Source organism: Mixophyes fleayi, chromosome 4 (assembly GCF_038048845.1).
Source record: "Mixophyes fleayi isolate aMixFle1 chromosome 4, aMixFle1.hap1, whole genome shotgun sequence".
NCBI classification, from domain to species: Eukaryota; Metazoa; Chordata; class Amphibia; order Anura; family Limnodynastidae; genus Mixophyes; species Mixophyes fleayi.
The window spans coordinates 261,140,290-261,159,545 of record NC_134405.1 but is presented as its reverse complement, the minus strand read 5'-3'; the positions used below and the strand labels follow the sequence as shown (position 1 = coordinate 261,159,545).

At 42.0% G+C, this 19,256-nt stretch overlaps 1 protein-coding gene across 6 annotated transcripts in view; it reads left to right on the top strand.

Annotated features, from left to right (window-relative positions):
- The window catches only part of ARHGAP26 (Rho GTPase activating protein 26), a 453,586-nt gene that overhangs the window by 147,790 nt on the left and 286,540 nt on the right, over window positions 1-19,256 (top strand). For all 6 annotated transcript variants that reach the window (XM_075209689.1, XM_075209691.1, XM_075209688.1 and 3 more), the window contains exons 7-8: window positions 3,414-3,518; window positions 4,243-4,372. In XM_075209689.1, the coding sequence (XP_075065790.1) occupies window positions 3,414-3,518; window positions 4,243-4,372 (235 nt within the window). The remainder of the gene's footprint in view (window positions 1-3,413; window positions 3,519-4,242; window positions 4,373-19,256) is intronic.

Genomic DNA, 19,256 nt, shown 5'->3' with positions numbered 1-19,256 from the left:
CTCTCCAATCTTATCTTTGCTAATACTCCTTCTCTCCCTCTACGTTTTTTCAACAACCAGTGCCTTAGTTTCCATTTGGTCACCACCTCTCACTCCTGCATTTAAGATTTCCCCCAGCCTGCCTAACTTCAAATGCTCACTCAAACCATATCTGTTCAAGATAGCCTAACCTTCCTCCATCTAACCCTGCCCTCCTCTAACCCTCTTCACTTTCCTTCTGCACTTGGCATACTTTTACCTCCCTCTCATTATTCCTCCACTCCTGTTCTTATCTCCCCGTAGAGTGAGGAAATGAGATCTCTATCTTCCCACTGTGTGTCTCCTGTCACTCTCCCCCTCACCTTTAAATTGTGAGCTCCCTGTTTACCTTTGCCTGGCTTCGCCCCCTCTTTTCTCCTCTTCATCACTCAACTCCTGCTGCTGTCTCTCTTCTTCTCCCTTGCCTTTGCATCTCCATTTTTGCCCCTATCCTGTTAGTGGTGCCCACACTATTGGGCACAGGTTCAGCCTCTTTTTTTTTTTTCTTCCCCCCCCACTCCCTTCCCATTCTGTCTGTGCACTGGTAGTCACTTTTACCTCTTTGCCTGTGCACCTGCTCTCTGCCGAGTTTGTAATTATTGTACTTTTTGCACCTTAACTGTACTTTTTGTACTAATTGTACTTTGCCTTTCTACTGCCTGTATGCCGTGTACTGTTACCCTGTACTGTTGTTCCATCATCATCCTCAACATTTATATAGCGCCAGCAAATTCCGTAGCTCTTTACAATTGGGATCCAACATTAATAAGACAATACTGGGTAATACATACAGACAGAGGTAAGAGAACCCTGCTCGCAAGCTTACAATCTATGCTCTGTGTACCGTACTGTGGATCCTTTGTGGCGCTTCATAAATAAACAATAATAATAATAATAATGCATTGTAACATTGTGCCTTGGCCTAAGTGTTGTCACTAGTTCTTCGTTGTGAAGTGGTAAGTAGATTATATGCACAGCCCACTCAATGGCTACCACTGCTGAGGAGGAGGCAGGTACACTTTAAAGAATTCTTCTAAACCCGTATTTCAGTTTATAGCCTCATAGGAAGCATAACTTGATGTAACAAACCACTCACTTATATGAAAGTACAACAATTTATATCCAAATGTAAAAATATCAGGAGTGAAATGGTCAGTTATGGCTGCATAAGTCAGTGATAGCCACATGATGCTGCTCTCCTACCAGGAATCTCGGTAATAAAGTTAAAACAATAATACATGTAATCAAAGAAAGACACTGAATGGTAACACACATTTTAAACAACTGCTTAGTGGAATCAGCTGTCCATCATCATCATCATCATTTATTTATATAGCGCCAACATATTCCGTAGCGCTTTATAATTGGGGACAAACATAGTAAACTAATAAACAAACTGGGTAAAACAGACAGAGGTGAGAAGGCCCTGCTCACAAGCTTACAATCTATGTCCAGCTTTTAATTTCACATCTCCTCCTTCCACTGTCTCTTATTGTTCCAACCATATCACAACACTGGAAACTGCTTAATAAAGACCAGCCATCAATGGCTGCTTTAATATCCGTGGCTGATAATGCACACATATATAACACTTTCACCATAAACAGTTAAAAACATTATTCTGCTCCCTTATGTACCAGTTGTTCCCCCCACCTCATTTGGGCAGGGCCATTTTCTCTTTCATTTTATTGTATACAATTTGTATAATATTTCCTTCATTGTACAGAGCTGCGTCATATGTAAGTTCTTCATAAACAAAGGATAATTATTATATTGGTTCAAAAGACATTCATGTGGATCAATCTGGTCAGTTAAAATGCAAGATCCTCTGTTATGGAATGTCCAGTGTATGAAACATTTCTAATCAGATTATTGAACATTGGTCCCAGAAATAGCAGAGCAGTTTGCTGTGCAATTGCTTAGAATCTAGTGAGGGAGGACTCCCATTTGTTATGTCCTCTCGCCCAACATGCATTTTCAATACACTCTCCATCTTTTCTAAAGGTGCATTTGCTATTTGACTAGTTTATTCCATACTTGCCTATTCTCCCTGAATTTCCGGGAGGCTCCCGAACTTCGGGGAGTCCTCCCGAAAGTGTAGGCAAACCATCCGGATCCTAAAAAATGCCAAAATTCACGGCATTAAATATATTGGGCGGGGCTTAATAGTGCCATTAAGCCCCACCCCCCACTATTCAATGCTGTGAATTTCCTCACTTTTATACAGGGGACCGAAAGCTATGGTGACGCAAAAATGTCACCATGCCCCCTACTACCCCTGTCACATGACTGTCCACCGGGAGATCCTGGAGGAGTCACAAAGTCGGCAGTTATGGCTATTACACAGTTTTGTTTTGTTTTTTAAATAAATAACATTTACACAGTCTTGGGGCTCCAAAACAACATACTGGAAATTTGTATATCTCGCTTTTATAGGTTCATAACAATAAATTTCCATGGTGTCTCCCGAGTATGATCTTTAACTTCTGTGCTGCCAGTGTTTTCACATCTCACAAATGCATTTACCTATACTGTACTTAACTTCATATATTAACGTAAATCACTAAAAGTAGTGAGCGGCACATGGGTGTTTTTCCAGCTTTAGAAGTGCTCAAAGCTTTAATCAATTGCTAGTTAGGTGATTAGTGCAGCTTTAATAAAGATGCAATGTCCGTATTTGGCTTGTATAATCTACAAATAGCAGCTTATCTAAAGAATTCATTTCATTTTCCAGAAAAATATTAGAAACACCACTGGTTTTCACCTAAGTGGCAGAACATTTACACTTGCCACTTAAAAATAGCTGGTCCTCCTGCACTGCACGTTCCTGCAATCAGAAGCTGCAGTCTGTTATTGAGACTATTTACTGGTCCACTTCTCCTCTGCAGCGCTACACAGCCCGCAGATTTCGAACAGGACAGTGAGACGAGCCATAGAAGTTTGGGGAAAATAGCTGCACACTGTAGCTCATGCGGCTTCAGTAAAAGTGGTCATGGGTGGGGTGCTTTTTTCCGCCATATTTAGTGTATTTGAAGTTGAACTCCCAACAGGTAAAAAAAAGGCTAAATTAAATTTAACTTTGCTGCCCTCCTAAAAACATGATACCTAATATCGCTGATGCATCCTGCCTTGCTATATGCAATGCCAAGATCTACTGTATTATGTATGAAACTGAGAATATGCTCTTTATAATGTTGGCATCTCATAAAAATACCAATAAGAGAACTACCAAGGAGTTAAACTACAGAGGAAAATGTAGTATTTTGGATAAAAATCTGCTTCTGTGTATTTATTTAATATGTATTTTATTAGTCACACTTTTTACACTTTGAGATTATATGCTTTGGTCACTTGAATTAAATATGTTGTATCTTTCTTGATTTCTCTGTTTTTAGTTGCTTGCCTTTTTGCAAGGTCTCTTCACATTTTACCATCATGGCTATGAGCTGGCTAAAGACTTCAGTGACTTCAAGACACAACTTACCATCAGCATCCAGAATGTAAATACAACTTTGTTTTAATTCATCTGCTGTGAATTGTGTTCAAACAAAATTGGAAGGGAACTGACTGATACAGAATCGTTTTAAAGATGGTGGCATATATTGTTTTTGTAAGCTTCTCTTAAAACTGCTTTTGCTCCTCTTAAACAACTGTTCACATATAATGTAAGCAAGTAAAATACATTCCTCCTGAAATGTTTCTGCTTCAAACAAACAAACTAAAGCTTAATTATTTCTCTCTCCCATCACAAAATCCCAAAGTGCTATAGCCAACCCCCATAGTTTTGACACTGTCCAAAATTGTGCTAATATATTTGATTATAAGGCGCAGCATGTCAATTTTGCACACTATGTTATCGCTACTAATGCTTTGTTCTATGAATCCACCAATCTACAGCCGCATGCCAGTCTGTAAAGCTAAAGGCTTTGGACTGTCCCACAGTGATACAAGGTCGAGAAGCGTTACCATTCTACGCAATCTCTACATTTAAACTGCTGGAAAGATTTAAGTATAAATGAACGTTATTTCAAGTACATTTAATTCGGTAATGGATAGGCTTTGATATATTAATATCCAAAGATAGCTTTTCTTGCTCTTTTAATTGCATTTGTTCTTGCACTTACTGTTTTGTTTTTTGTTTTTTGTACTGTTTAAAGACCACTGATACTATTTTGTATTTCCATTCATGGCCCTGTGTGTTATTGACTACCTCTTATTTTTCAGACACGGGACCGTTTTGAAGGCACACGCTCTGAAGTTGAGGCTCTGATGAAGAAGATGAAAGAAAACCCTCATGAGCAGCAAACCTTGAGCCCTTACACAATGGAGGGTTACCTCTATATCCAGGAGAAAAGTGGGTAATTCTATCTTTAATATCACTTGTGCTACATGAAAAATGATATACTGCACTGCAATTTGCAGTTATTTTGGGTTGTTCTTTATTGACCTGGTCCTGACCTTTTTTATTTAAAAAAATAAATAAATTAAAACTAATCAAGGTCCACTAAACCTTTAATTCATGTTGATTTGCATACATTAGTTACTTGTAATAATAATTTTGATTTCTTATTTTAGATATTAGCTACACACAGATATTGTACTGATGAAAGACAATAACAGGTTTCTCCACTTTGTCTCATAACCTCATCAAGGAGAACACATATGTACTCAGATTGTAGTGATTATGGGAAGCACAGTGGTTAGCATTTCTGCCTCATAGCACTGGGGTTATGAGTCTGATTCCAACCAAGACACGGTCTGTGTGGCATTTGTATGTTCTCCTTGTGTTGTGTGAGTTTCCTCCAAGTTCTCAGTTTACTCTCACATTCCAAAAACATACTGGTAGTTTAATTTGCTTTTGACAAAAAATGGTCCTTAGTATATGTGTTTGTATATGCGTATTATGATTGACGCTATATAAATAAACAATGCTAATAATACATTTCAAGCAGTGACAATATCATATGAATGCCAAATGTTTCTTTATAAGTAATTCATGGTGCTGTCCAGCACTGTTTAAGTATTACCATGAAGCTGGCTGCATTTCAGTTTTAACAGTGTTCACAGGCCAAATACTGTTTTGAAAAATGTCATCTTAGTCTTTGCAGCTCTCAAGGAAGTTGAGTGCTGCAAAAAACGTTTAGAGGAGAAGGGGGGCAATTAGGTGGACAACTCTGTTTAAATTTGCAATACTGCTGGTTTAATCTAATTTACTTTTTATAATTAAATTGCTTGCAATATGTTCCATAACTTTATTACTTTCTTGTTCATTATGTGCTCCTTACCTGGATAATTTAATTAAAGTCTGCAGGCATGTAAAATGCAATAACTATGTGTTGGAGAATATGAAAATCACATTCTTCACATAATCATTGTGGAGACTGTTGTCTTTTCTGATTTTAATTCTCCTCCATTCAATTGTGCTCACACATTGGGCCTGATTTATCAAGAAAAGTAAAGCAAAAAAAAAGTAAGTACCTTTGCACCTTGGCAAAACCATGTTGAATTGGAGGTGAATGTAAATTTAAAATTTGATGGCAGATTTATAGCTGGTGTAGGGCATGTCCTAGATCAGCTTTAAATTTCAGTGTACAAATAAAGCTATCAAGTATTTGTGTGCTACATGAAAAAACAGCCAGTATTTATCTGATGTGCAAAATAATAAACTAATTTGCACCCCTTGCATTGTAACGTAGTTTGACCAGAAGAAAAAGTACTCATTTTTTTGCATTGCTCTCCTTACTGAATCATTATGTTTTTGTACATTTACTTCAGTTGCTTTATCATCCTTTTAGAAGCCTAATAAATAATTTCTGAAGAAAAATATTAAATGTCTCAAAAATTTATCCTTGCATTTACTCTACTTGGGACAACAATGTTGGCACACGAAAATTGAATTTTTCAAATGTGAGCCTTGAAGCTAAATACATTGATCAGTGTTAGGCTGACATTTCAATGTAGCTTGGATGTAAACTCTATCCTCCCCACTCCATTGCAAACAGCTGAAGCTCCTCCTACATCTGTAGGATGGTGTCTTCATGGGATCTATGGCAAGTCAAAAAGCTGAGACTGCATCATTTGAGTTGCTGGGACGACATTGACCTTGACCCTGAATATCAATCAACGCTATGTATTTTGTGCAAACCAGGTTCAAATTATTGAATGTAAATTCAGCTCAGTAATACAAATAGCCTTTGGGATATAGGGGTGTGTGTAATGTAGGAGACTCTATAGAAAACGAATACTCATTTTGTCTGACTAGTAAAATTGCTGCACAGTAAAGTAAAGACTTATATGGAACAAGTCGTGAGTAAAAAAGTGCTTAAATACTGCAGGGCTTGTGGTTCATTGATCTCTGTGCCTGCACACGTTTGCCATTAAAGCTGACAGTAAAATAAAACGCATTTCAAACCATAGTATTGTGCAAGTTCTTCATGGATTAATATCTGCCGTTTGGTCTTCTTCCTTGAAGACAGCTGTTGACAGAGAAGACTCTGAAAGAGCACCTCTAAACAAGCCCCAAAAGTGTTTTTTGTGTGCCGATCGAAAAATAATGATGGTAAAGTGATGCAGATTTATGGCCATATACCTCATCTAGATTAAAATAACATCTTTCTCCTACGCCGCCTTATCCTCTGTTTTAAACAAAGGTTTGGAATCCCATATTGTTTGATCAAAATCAGTGATTTTGACCTCTGGCTGTAAGTAACACCACTGATTTTGTTATCTTCGCTACTTTAACTCTGTAATTTTGTATTTATGACAGTACTGCTGTTTTGTGTAGCTAATAAAGATTCCGACAGAAGAACAAGAAGTGTGCTTACAAGGTGCACGGAGACTCTCTTATCTCTATTGCAGATATCAAGAAACGTCTGTTAATTAAAACTCAACTTTTAATAGATTTCATTAAATATCAAATAAAAATACCAGGGAAATATTTAAAAATAATGTGGAAGTGAAAAACAAAAATGTGTATTAAAATTGCTGGATGCTCTTAATCGATCTCCTGAATTGATTAGGAGAATTGTATTCAGGATATACATATATAAATGGAAGAGGTAGGTTCAGTTGTTTTAGGGATATTGATTCCCCTTTAGATAGTGCTGCCTTAACAAGTGGATTTTCTATTATATAGTTTATACTCAACTTCTTTGAAAGTTCTGCCTATATTTGCTTGCAAGTGGACTTATATAAATAAATGATGATGTAGTTTATTATGTTTTATTAAGTATATAATGCCAGGAAATTCCATAGCACTTTACAGTTTGGAACAAACATTAATAAGACAATACTGGGTAATACATACATACAGAGAGGTACGAGGGCCCTGCTCGCAAGCTTACAATCTATGGGACAATGGGAGTTTAAACATAAGGGCATGTGCTACATCATATTGCACTTTGGTCCAGCTAGAATGCAAAGGTAAAATGTGTTGAGTGGGCTGTGTGATCAGTCACACAGCAATGTTGGTCAGAGGGTTGTTGTCTTGTCTTGTATTAGCTGTATATAGAGGGTTGTAATAGGGTAACCTAGGGAGATTAAGATGCTGGAGAAAGCTTGAAGGTTTGAAGACTAGAGGAAAGTCTTGTGGTGTGTGATGATACCAGGATGTTAGGATAGGAACTCAGAAGAAAGTCCTGGTATCAAGGGGTTCAGGATCACACAGGCAAAGAAAAGGTGTGGATACAACGGTATCTTTATTACAGCTAACTGCAAACAATAGCTTATATATATCAAACCATAATTCAAACAACACCCAGTGTTCACCAAACTTCAACCATCACCCAGTAACACCCCAGTGTTCAATAACCCCAAATTGTTTATAACGAAAATAGGTTTTCTTTACCAGTCCAAGTTATAGGGGAAGGATGATGTCCGTGATTAATAGAATAAGCCAGGCAGAGCAAACAAGTCTGCAAGTCCAGGAAAAGCTTGTAATCCAATAGCCACAATACTCCCAGGTAAAATCCTCAGCACACGGGCAGCAGCCGAAACTCCAACGCCAGTAGCTTCTAGAAGCAAAATTCCCACACACCCAGAAGTCTCTCCTGCAGGTCTTCTTAAAGGGACAACATTTCCCATGTGTGGAATCCCTCCCTGCAGGGTTATCCACAGGTCACAGATGCTGGGATTGGCTGGGAGGTATGAGTGGGATGGAGATGGGAGTGGAGAGCTGTCCTTCCCTCATGGCTTTCCCTCCTGCTGTTTTGGAGACTAGGAGTCTGACACCGTTGCAGGGGGAACAATAGCTGCTCCAACCAGTTGCTGATTGACTTATTCCTGGTTAAGTAAGAGAGCCTCCCTGTTTTAACCCCTTCCAGTCATTTGTGATGTCAGAGGGTCTCCAGTTGCTTTCAGCTTCCTGTCTGTAGGAGGGGGGTGATGCCTTGGTCAGGAAACAGTACATCCACCATGTTGTAATCCGATATAATGTTCAGATGAATACATGTAACCCACCTGGCTTTATTTAAGAATAATATGGTTAACTTAAGTCCATCTCATAGGTTTTTATACACACTTAGATTATGTAACAAATGAGGTTAATAAATTAAAGCAACCCAATGTTCAACTAAGCACAAGCAACTTTCATTCTAAGTGTTTAAAATGACAGATGGGGAAAATGATGTCTGTCAGACCCACCGCGTCACATATACCTCCCCCTTGTTAAATCAGGGTAGAGGGACTGGTCTCTTTAGCGGGACCAGGAGGGATGCCTCGGCCAGGTGGGTTTTGGGGTGTCTCTGTCCATTGTCCTTTTTGACCAATATCCTGGGGTGGACATATACCTAGATCTGGTGGGCGTTTATTTAACAATCCACAATCTCTCAATGTTCTCGCACTGTCCCATAATTTGAGTTCAGTCTTCCTCCCTGGGTGATGCAATCTCCCAACCACATAGAATAGGCAGAATATTAAAGCATCCAAATAAGTTTGATAATACCACTTGGGGTTTACCACTTTATTTCCATCCAGCTGCATGCATCCATCTTTTTGCAAAGTTTCCCCCTCCCCTACATCAATCTCCATAGTGGGCACTAACACCTTCGCCTCTGGTGCATCAGGGTAGTGAGTCTCTCCCTCCTCCCCCACTTCCATAAGTGAAAGCTGCAAAAGTGTAGGTTCAGTTTGAGGATCCACGATATCCAATGAAGATGTTGGATCTGTAACTGCATCCTTGTTATCCCAGGTACTTCCAGCAAACTCCTGTATTGGATCACTGGAGTAATTTTCCATGATTGGGTTGCACAGGGGTAATAACCTGGAGTGTCCAGCTAAATTGACTTGTAACAGCTGGGATCCCCACTTCTTTTTCCTGCTTCCTTTCTGTTTACTGGACAAAGGACATGATAAGCAGGGTTTAACAGAACTATTCCTGGGTGGCTTTTTGCCACTGTTATTTTTAGCCTTTGACATTCTGATCTCTGGAGAGTCTGTAGGTTGGAGATTAATAGGGCTCAATTGATGTTTCAGAAGTACTAAGCAAAGCATATTACTGTTTTCTCCATTTACCTCTTCAGCCTTCCCTTGTATGTCAGCAGTGTTAATTATCTTTGAAGAAGTACTTACAGTTCGGTTAATGTGTTTTCCTGGAGAAGGAAAATCTCCTGGGTGGTAATCCAGGAGTCCAGTTCCCTGATCATCTTCAAACACCTTTTGCACAGTTCCTGTAAGGACACCCCATTCTATTCCACTCCGGGTAATTTTCAGAACTGTGATGTCTTCTAAAGGAGAGGAATGTGACTCTCCAGAATCCTTAATAGGGCCACTTCCAATTATCACTTCTTTTTCCTTCCCATTGTCCTTTGTTGTAGGGACTAACTGATTGTCACTCTTTGTGTTCTCTTTTTTGACCCATGACATAACAATTCCTTTTTCCTCTCCTTTTAATTCTGTCATATAATCTGTAATCATGATTTCTGCTGAGATCATATGTTGAGCAGGCTTATCTTTCTCTTCTGTCACAAACGGGTACAGCTGTACATCCTTTGCATCGGAGAGCACACATGCGCTATCCTGCATTACTTCAATGGGTAACACATTTTCAGACACAACAGGGGTGAATAAATGGCCTTTTCTGCAATTCTGTGCTGACTCATACACAGTCTCAGGTGCCAGTAGCTCTGGCAGACTATCAAAAGATGCTACATGGTACTGGTACTTACATGGTAGTTCTGTTCCACCCAAGTCACCAAATAGGAGGATCTCTGCTAGTACTTTCTGAGTACTCAGAGGTACAACATCCTCACCAAACAGTTCTTCTCCAGCCTCCCCCAAGATAGTAGCTTGGGCAGCTGTGTGTATAAACCAGTGGGATTGACCTCCCCCTGTTGGTTACGGTGGTCAGCGGGAGCAGAAGAGCAGTTGTAGGTTATGATACTCTTCCTTAAACAGGAGGGCAAAAACATTTCTCGATAAGTGCTTGTCCCAAGGGTGCTGTCTTGGGAGCACCCTTGATCACGCAGCATAAAATCACTGTCCTCCAAATCCGCAAAAGGAAACAGGTAGCACAAATTCTCGTGTGGCTTTGGACTAATGCCCCTCAATGTTTCTGTTCTTTGGTTGGCTTCCCCCTGATTACCAGATTGAGAAACCCTTTTTTTAGTATGTGACAAAAGAGATTGTAATTGGCATTTCTCAGTATTTATTCGATAACACTGATCCTGCCACATTTCAGTGTCAGTGAGTCCTTGTAGCCATACCTGGTCCTCTGCTTCTTCAAAACTCTGTTGCAGACATTGCATTTGTCCCCAGAGAGGTATGTGGGGACCTAAAGTGAGCATCCATTTCCTATAGACACTAAAGGCATTGATGGGATTCTCCAGATCCTTTAAAAGACGTTGGAGGATACCAGATTCGGAACCCACAGCTAAAGAGATGCTGCAGCATCTGGTCACCCGTGTGGAACAACAGGATGTTCGTCAACAACTATTACTACAATGTTACCAGACGTTAGTCTCCCAAAGAACGTCTGGGCAGAATATTACACCTTCTGTTGATGCTCCTGTGCTTTCCTCCGTTTCCCCAGTGCCATCCCAGGTGTCTACGGCTTCCACGCTTCACCTGCCAACTCCGTCAAAGTATGATGGAGATCCCAAAACATGTAGAGGTTTCCTCAACCAATGCTCAGTACATTTTGAGCTCCTACCTCAAAACTTTTCGACTCATCGTTCCAGAGTGGCCTATCTCATCTCATTATTCTCCGGACAAGCTCTCGCATGGGCTTCCCCCTCTGTGGGAAAGAAATGATCCGTTGTTACAGGATAGTGCCAAATTTATTTCCATGTTTCGTAATGTATTCGATGAACCAGGTCGTGTTATTTCCGCTGCCTCCAGCATTCTACGTTTACGACAGGGTTCACGTACAGTAGAACAGTACGTCATTCAATTTAGGATCTTAGCCTCTGAGCTTCAGTGGAACACTGAAGCGTTAATTGCCGCCTTCTGGCAGGGGCTCTCGGACAAAATTAAAGATGCACTGACTACTCAAGAACTCCCTACGTCTTTAGAAGATTTGATTTCTCTTTGTCATCGTGTGGATCTCAGATTTCGTGAGAGGGACTCTGAGAGAACTACTTCAGCTAAAACATCTCTTCGTCCCACTTCTCAAATTCGTCCTGCTTCACCTCCGGTAAGACCGATGGAGATTGGACGTTCCAAACTAACCTCTGCAGAGAGGAATCGAATAATTAAGGATAGACTTTGTATCTATTGTGCTGATGCCACACATATGCTCCAGTCATGCCCCAAAAAATCGGGAAATGCCAGGCCCTAACTAGTTCTGGAGAGGTGAAGTTAGGGTCCCTGGAGTCCTCTCCATCTTCTACGAAATCAAAAATCTGCATTTGACGTTACCATTTCATTTGCTACTAAGTCTTTTGAGTCCCAAGCTCTAATTGATTCAGGAGCTGCGGGAAATTTCATTTCTGAATCCCTTGTAAATCAATGGTCCCTACCAGTGATTACCCTGAAGACTCCTATTACGGTGACGGCTATCGATGGATCACGTATTATCAACGGTCTCATCACCCAAAGTACGTCTTCAGTGACCCTTCAGATTGGTGTCCTACACCGAGAAGAAATTTTGTTTTTAATCCTTCCTGTTACTACAAGTCCGATTGTTTTAGGCCTTCCATGGCTTCAATGTCATTCTCCCCAGATTGACTGGCGCACTCCTCAAGTTACGTCTTGGGGACCTGAATGTCACCAACATTGTCTTTCTCGTGTTGTTCCTCGTAGAATACAGCAAACCTCCATTTCACCTTCCTCACCGGGACTTCCTCCTCAGTATGCTTCATTTGCCGACGTCTTTGATAAAGCTCAGTCTGAACGTCTTCCCCCTCATCGTTCATGGGATTGTCCAATTGAACTGTTACCTGGCAAGATTCCACCTAGGGGTCGTGTTTATCCACTTTCATTACCTGAGACTCAGGCTACTGCTGAATACATCCAAGAGAATCTCCAGCGAGGATTTATTCGACCTTCTACTTCTCCCGCTGGAGATGGGTTCTTTTTCGTGAAGAAGAAAGATGGATCATTACGCCCCTGCATAGATTTTCGTGGACTTAATGCTATCACTATCAAAAATCGGTATCCCATTCCTCTGATTACTGAGTTGTTTGATCGGATCAAGGGAGCCCAGATTTTTACTAAGTTGGATCTTCAAGGTGCCTACAATTTGATTAGAATCAGGTCCGGTGACGAATGGAAAACAGCTTTTAACACCAGAGATGGGCATTATGAATAATTAGTAATGCCCTTCGGGTTATGTAATGCCCCTGCTGTTTTCCAGGGCTTCATTAATGAGATCTTTCGGGACTTGTTATATGTATGTGTCGTAGTATATCTGGACGACATACTCATCTTTTCCCAAGACCTGCCTTCACATCACCAACAAGTGGCCGAAGTTCTTTCATTATTCTGTAAATTAGAAAAATGTTCATTTGAGTTGCCCCAGATTCCATTTTTGGGTTATATTGTTTCCGAAGTTGGTCTACAAATGGATCCAGAAAAGGTGAATGCTGTGTTACTTTGGCCTCAGCCAACTACTCTTCGTGCCATTCAGCGTTTTTTAGGCTTCGCCAACTACTATAGACGCTTCATTCAAGACTTCTCTTCAATTGCATCTCCCATTGTGGCTCTAACTCGCAAAGGGGCCAACACTAAGCAATGGTCATCTGAGGCTCTCCAAGCCTTTCAATTTCTTAAAGAGTCCTTCTCCTCTGCTCCCATCCTTCGACAGCCTGATGTGACGCTTCCCTTCTTCCTAGAAGTAGACGCCTCTAATGTTGGTTTAGGAGCCATTCTCTCCCAGAAATCGGAGCAACAAAAATTCCATCCTTGTGCCTTTTACTCTCGGGGTCTTCTGCCTGCGGAGAAGAATTACACCATCGGGGACAAGGAGTTGCTGGCTATTAAAGTAGCATTGGAGGAGTGGAGATATTTGTTAGAGGGAGCTCGTCATCCGGTGACAATTTTTACGGATCATAAAAATTTGTCATACCTACAGTCTGCTCAATGTTTAAATCCTCGTCAGGCAAGATGGTCTCTTTTCTTTTCCCGTTTTGATCTTATCATAACCTTCAAACCAGCTGCTAAGAATAAAAAAGCAGACGCTCTATCTCGAGCCTTCGTGGCGTCCTCAGACGTTGAAGAGAATCCTAACCACTTTATATTAGACCCCAAATGTGTTTCTCTGGCTGCTTCTTCCACGAAAGTGCTACCATTTGGGAAGACCCTCGTGGCTCCTGCTCTTAGGAAAAAAATCCTTTCATGGTTTCACTCTTCTCGTTTCTCTGGACATGCTGGTGAACACAAGACCTTTGAAATCCTCTCTCGAAGTTATTGGTGGCCTTCTATGAGGAGAGATGTCAAAGAGTTTATCGCAGCATGCGATATATGCTCCCAGTTCAAGACCCCCCGCAGAACTCCAGCGGGGTTGCTTCAGCCACTACCCATTCCATCTAAGCCTTGGACCCATATTAGTTTGGATTTTGTTACTGAGCTTCCTCCTAGTAAGAATTGCAACACCATTTGGGTAGTGGTGGATAGATTTTCGAAGATGGCGCATTTCATTCCCTTGTCTGGTTTACCTTCTTCTTCTACCCTGGCTGAACATTTCATTAGAGAAATTTTCCGTATCCATGGATGTCCGTCCGAGATCGTGTCAGATAGAGGAGTACAATTCGTTTCCAGATTCTGGCGGGCCCTTTGCAAGACCTTGGGCATACGATTGGCACTCTCATCTTCCTACCATCCCCAATCGAACGGACAAACTGAAAGAGTCAACCAAGATCTTGAGACTTTCTTAAGGATGTTCTCGTCAGCCAATCAAGACAACTGGGTAGAATTACTTCCTTGGGCTGAATTTGCTCATAACAACATGTACCATGAGTCATCATCTAAAACTCCATTCTTTGTGGTTTACGGTCACCATCCGTCTTTCCCGGAATTTCCTGCCCTCCCGCCCACCCAAGTTCCTGCTGTTGAGACTTTGTGTCAAACCTTCAAAAATATTTGGGCTCAGGTAAAAACCTGTTTAAAGAAGACATCTGCCAGATATAAGTCTTTTGCGGACAAAAAGAGACGGGCTATTCCACCATTGAAAGTCGGAGACCGGGTGTGGCTATCTACTAAGAATATTCGTTTGAAGGTTCCATCCATGAAATTTGCTCCCCGTTTTATTGGTCCATATAGGATCATTCAAGTTATTAATCCAGTTTGCTTCAAACTTTTACTTCCCAAGAGTCTTCGTATTTCCAACGCCTTCCATGTTTCCTTGCTCAAACCTCTCATCATCAACCGTTTCTCGGTCCCTCCTTCAGCACCACGGCCACTTCAAGTTCATCAGGAGGAAGACTTTGAGATTACTCAGGTTTTGGATGCTAAAATTTCGCGAGGAGTTCTTAGTTTCCTCGTGCATTGGAAAGGCTTTGGTCCTGAGGAGCGTTCATGGATCAAAGCTGAAGATCTCAACGCTCCAACTCTCTTGAAAAAGTTCTATACCAAATTTCCGGACAAACCCGGTTCCAGGTGTTCTGTGCCCACCTTTAAAAGGGGGGGTACTGTCACTCACCGGACTGTGAGTGCTACTTCTAAGGTAGCTAGGAACCGTGTCCGTCCATTATGAAGAGGTACTGCGCATGTGCAGTCCCTTTTAACCTTCAGTTCTGTTCCTTTAACTAATTGGCTGATCAGGCAACACTCCCTATATTAAGCACCTGTGGTCAATACCACGTTGCCTGATCTTGGAGTCTCATTCCTCATGAGTCTCTGAAGGTGTTCCAGTGCCTGCTCGTGTGTTCAGCTTATGCTGATTCCTGTTTGCCGTTTGTGGTTTCCAGACCACTTCTATTCCTCGTGTTCCTAGTGTCTTCAGCAGCTGATTCCTATCCGCTGCCTCCGTATATCTACAGTTACAGATTACTGCAAACCCTCCTGTGTTTCATCGTGACTCCAGCAGCTGATTCCTATCCGCTGCCTCCGTGTATCTACAGTTACAGATTACTGCAAACCCTCCTGTGTTTCATCGTGACTCCAGCAGCTGATTCCTATCCGCTGCCTCCGTATGTCTACAGTTACAGATTACTGCAAACTCTCCAGTGTTTCATCGTGACTCCAGCAGCTGATTCCTATCCGCTGCCTCCGTATATCTACAGTTATAGAATACTGCAAACTCTCCTGTGTTTTATCGTGACTCCAGCAGCTGATTCCTATCCGCTGCCTCTGTGTATCTACAGTTACAGATTACTGCAAACTCTCCTGTGTTTCATCGTGACTCCAGCAGCTGATTCCTGTTCGCTACTTCAGCGTGTCTACAGAGTCTGCTCGTCTCAGCGCTCCAGTCTGCATTCTACCTGCCGTCAGCTGACCCGCTGCCTACTGCTTCTACAGTGTGTCCATTTGTGTCAACTTGCCTGTTGCATCGAGTCTACGCTCCTCGGCCTCCAGCTTTGCTACATCGCTTCAACTCTCCCGTGGTCTCCTGCTGTTCTATTCGATATACTACTGCTTCCTGAGTATTTGTCATCCTTGCTGGCCTACCTACAGTGCGCTGCACCTACCTGCCGCTTCCATTCTGCAAGGACTTCTCATCTCGTCTGTTCCCGGCCGCTCAGGTATCCCTGCAGCTATCTCTAAAACAGCCTGCTCATCTGAACCACGGTATGCATACTTCTCATTGACTGTGCTGGTGTATTGCATATCCATCTGGACTGAGTTGTTCTCCTCCGGAGTTTCCATCCTCTGAGACTATTGCTATTATTGACTGTGTTTCCTTTTGCTGGACTATTTGAGTGACTTTGTTTATCTGTGCAGTGCTGTTCATTCATTATTATTATTGTGTGCAGTTCAACATGGGATCAAGTTCAGTGTACCCGTGTAGACTCTGCATAGCATTTATCTCCTCGTGTCCTTCCTCACATATATATTCAGTGGTACAACTTGCTAGAGGCAGACCGCTGACTTCCACCTCCTTATTACTCCTGGACATTCTTCTCACTATAGCAGTGGTACAACTTGCCGTGCGCAGACCACTGACTACCCTCACGTGTCCTTGTCCATCCAGATCCTCGTGTTCAGTTACCTATTGTTTACCAGTGCTGCTAGTCATAGACTTTCTGAGCATTCTCTAACCATCTGCTGTTTCCAGTTCCATTATCACCCTGCCATCAGAGTATCATATATCAACTCTACTGCTCTGATAAGACCATCAGCGGGTGATACTGGGTAAAGACTCCTAGTGCCCGTGACACATTCTCTCATCATCTCCCGTCTTGACAATTGCAACCTCTTGCTATCTGGCATTCCTGACCCATATATCCACACTTTAATTCATCCTTAATGATGCTGCAATACTGGTCTTCCTCTCTCACTGCTCCACATCTGCTGCACCACTTTGCTAATCCCTACACTGGCTCTCTGTGTCCTCCAGAATCAAATTAAAATTACTCACCCTTGCCAACAAAGCCCTCAACAACACTACCTCTCAAATCTCATTTCAAAATACTCTCCCTCCCACCCTCTTAGATCTACCTCTCAACTGCGCCTTGTCTCGTTTCTGGCAACCACCTTTCACTCCCTACACCTACAAGACTCCTCCCGTGTTGCTCCCCACTTATGGAATTCCTTACCACGTTCAATCAGACTTTCCCACAGCCTTCAAGTCTTGCTCTTTCAAAACCTCTCCTCTCCTCTCCTTTTTTTTTTTTTTCTTTTAAGTGGTGACCTTATCCTCGATACATTATTATTAATGCTGCCTCACAACTGTCCCAATCTGCATTGTGAGACACATTTACTCCTCTTGTTTCGGCTGTGCCATCTTCTACTTAGAATGTAAGCTCTCTAGTGAACAGGGTCCTTCATACCCTTTGTTTTCATGTCTGCATTCGTTTTGTCTGTCTTGTATGTCCCTGTTTTTTGTGTGTACTGTTTTCCCTACTGTACAGCGCTGTAGAGCACTGTGGTACCTCATAAACCTACAATAATAATAGTGCATTTTTGAGTTGAATAACATAATTCCAATGGGTTGTCTCAAACTATAGAGAATAAGAGAAATTCCATGCCAGGTCAAACCTAATGTAGGTATGCAGGGCTGAGAGCTAACTACCCAACCGGTAACTCATCCAAACTCATCAAGATGATATGATGGGATTGGAAACAAATCTTGATTCATACTAATGGTGCCATACCTTATGGTATTTATACATGGCCTTCCTGCTTTCATACATGAACAGCTCATGCCTCCAGACTTCAGTAACTAGAGTGGTCCAATGAAGCACATTAGGTGGCTCAGCCGACCTCCACCCCCTAGTGCGAAGAACCTTAGCCAGTGAGGCTAGGTGACTATTTATTTGAAGAGTGGGTTACCCAGACTCTCCTAGTGTAATGCCAAACAGACAGATCTTGGGGCACAATAGAGGGGTACATGTTGCATGGAGGAGATACGGTCGCATATTCCGCCCCAAAAGGACTGGACAACTAGACATGTCCATAATAGGTATCAAAAATTTCCTGCAGGGTCACCGCTCTTGGGGCATTCAGAGGAGGTGCGCCGTCCCTTCCTGTGCAGCCTGGACCTGCTGGAACCTAAGGCAAGAGGTGGTATGTCTAGTACCTCCCACCACCAAACTCCACTCCTCATCTGAGAGAACACCCAGATTAGCCTCCCAATTCATTTTGAATGGATCCAATCCTCCTAGAGACACCTGAGGTAGCAATAAGGCATATAACACAGATATAGTCTAAGAGCCCAAGACCGCAATAGATTTTTCACCAGAGAATCTAAAATCTGAGGCAAACCCCTAGGAAACTAAGCACTCAGGGCATGTCTCAACTGCAGATACTGGAAGAACGGGATGTTTGGTAACAGGAAGGCCGTTCTAATTGTTCATATGTTCGTAAGTGACCAATGATATGAACTCCAGCTCCTCTTCACAGCACTGAGCCCTTCCAACCCTACCAGTTCCCTGAAACTAGCATTATACAGCAAGGAAGTGTCCTGGTCCAGCCCTTCACCTCACAGGAGAGCATGTGATACTGCCAAAATCATTGAATCCTGCCATATTATTGGGGACACCTCACTAGGTCTGTGCCCAGATATCAAAACCTGCAAAACTCCAAGGCTCTGTCCTTCGCCCAAGAAGAGTCGGAGAGTGGTATCCTGCAAAGCACCAAACCGGGAGACCAAATGTTTAAGCTGGAAAGCAAGGCAATAAATTCTAAGATTTAGGCAGGGTTGTCCTACTGAATTTTTTTGTTTAAGCACACTCTCACTCTCTTACCACACCAGACCAGTGAAGTGAGATGTTTTTATTAATATTTTGGAAAAGCTGCAACGGTAGGTACACCAGGGAGTGCAGGAAGGGCTATAAGTACTTCGGCTGGATCACCATTTTTGTTAGGTTGAAACTACCAGTGACTGTAAGAGTGAGTTATGGCTGCGTGTGGCTTTTAAACTTTAAATATTCATGGTGGCTAAGTGGTTAGCACTTCTGGTTCACAACATTGGGGTTATGAGTTCGATTCCTGACCATGGCCTTATCTGTGTGGAGTTTGTATGTTCTCCCCTGTGTTTGCGTGGGTTTCATTCCGGATGCTCCGGTTTCCTCCCACACTCCAAAAAACATAGAAGTAGGTTAATTGGCTTCTATTAAATTGACCTTAGTCTCTCTGTCTGTGTGTGTGTATGTTAGGGAATTTACACTGTAAGCTCCAATGGGACAGGGACTGATGTGAGTGAG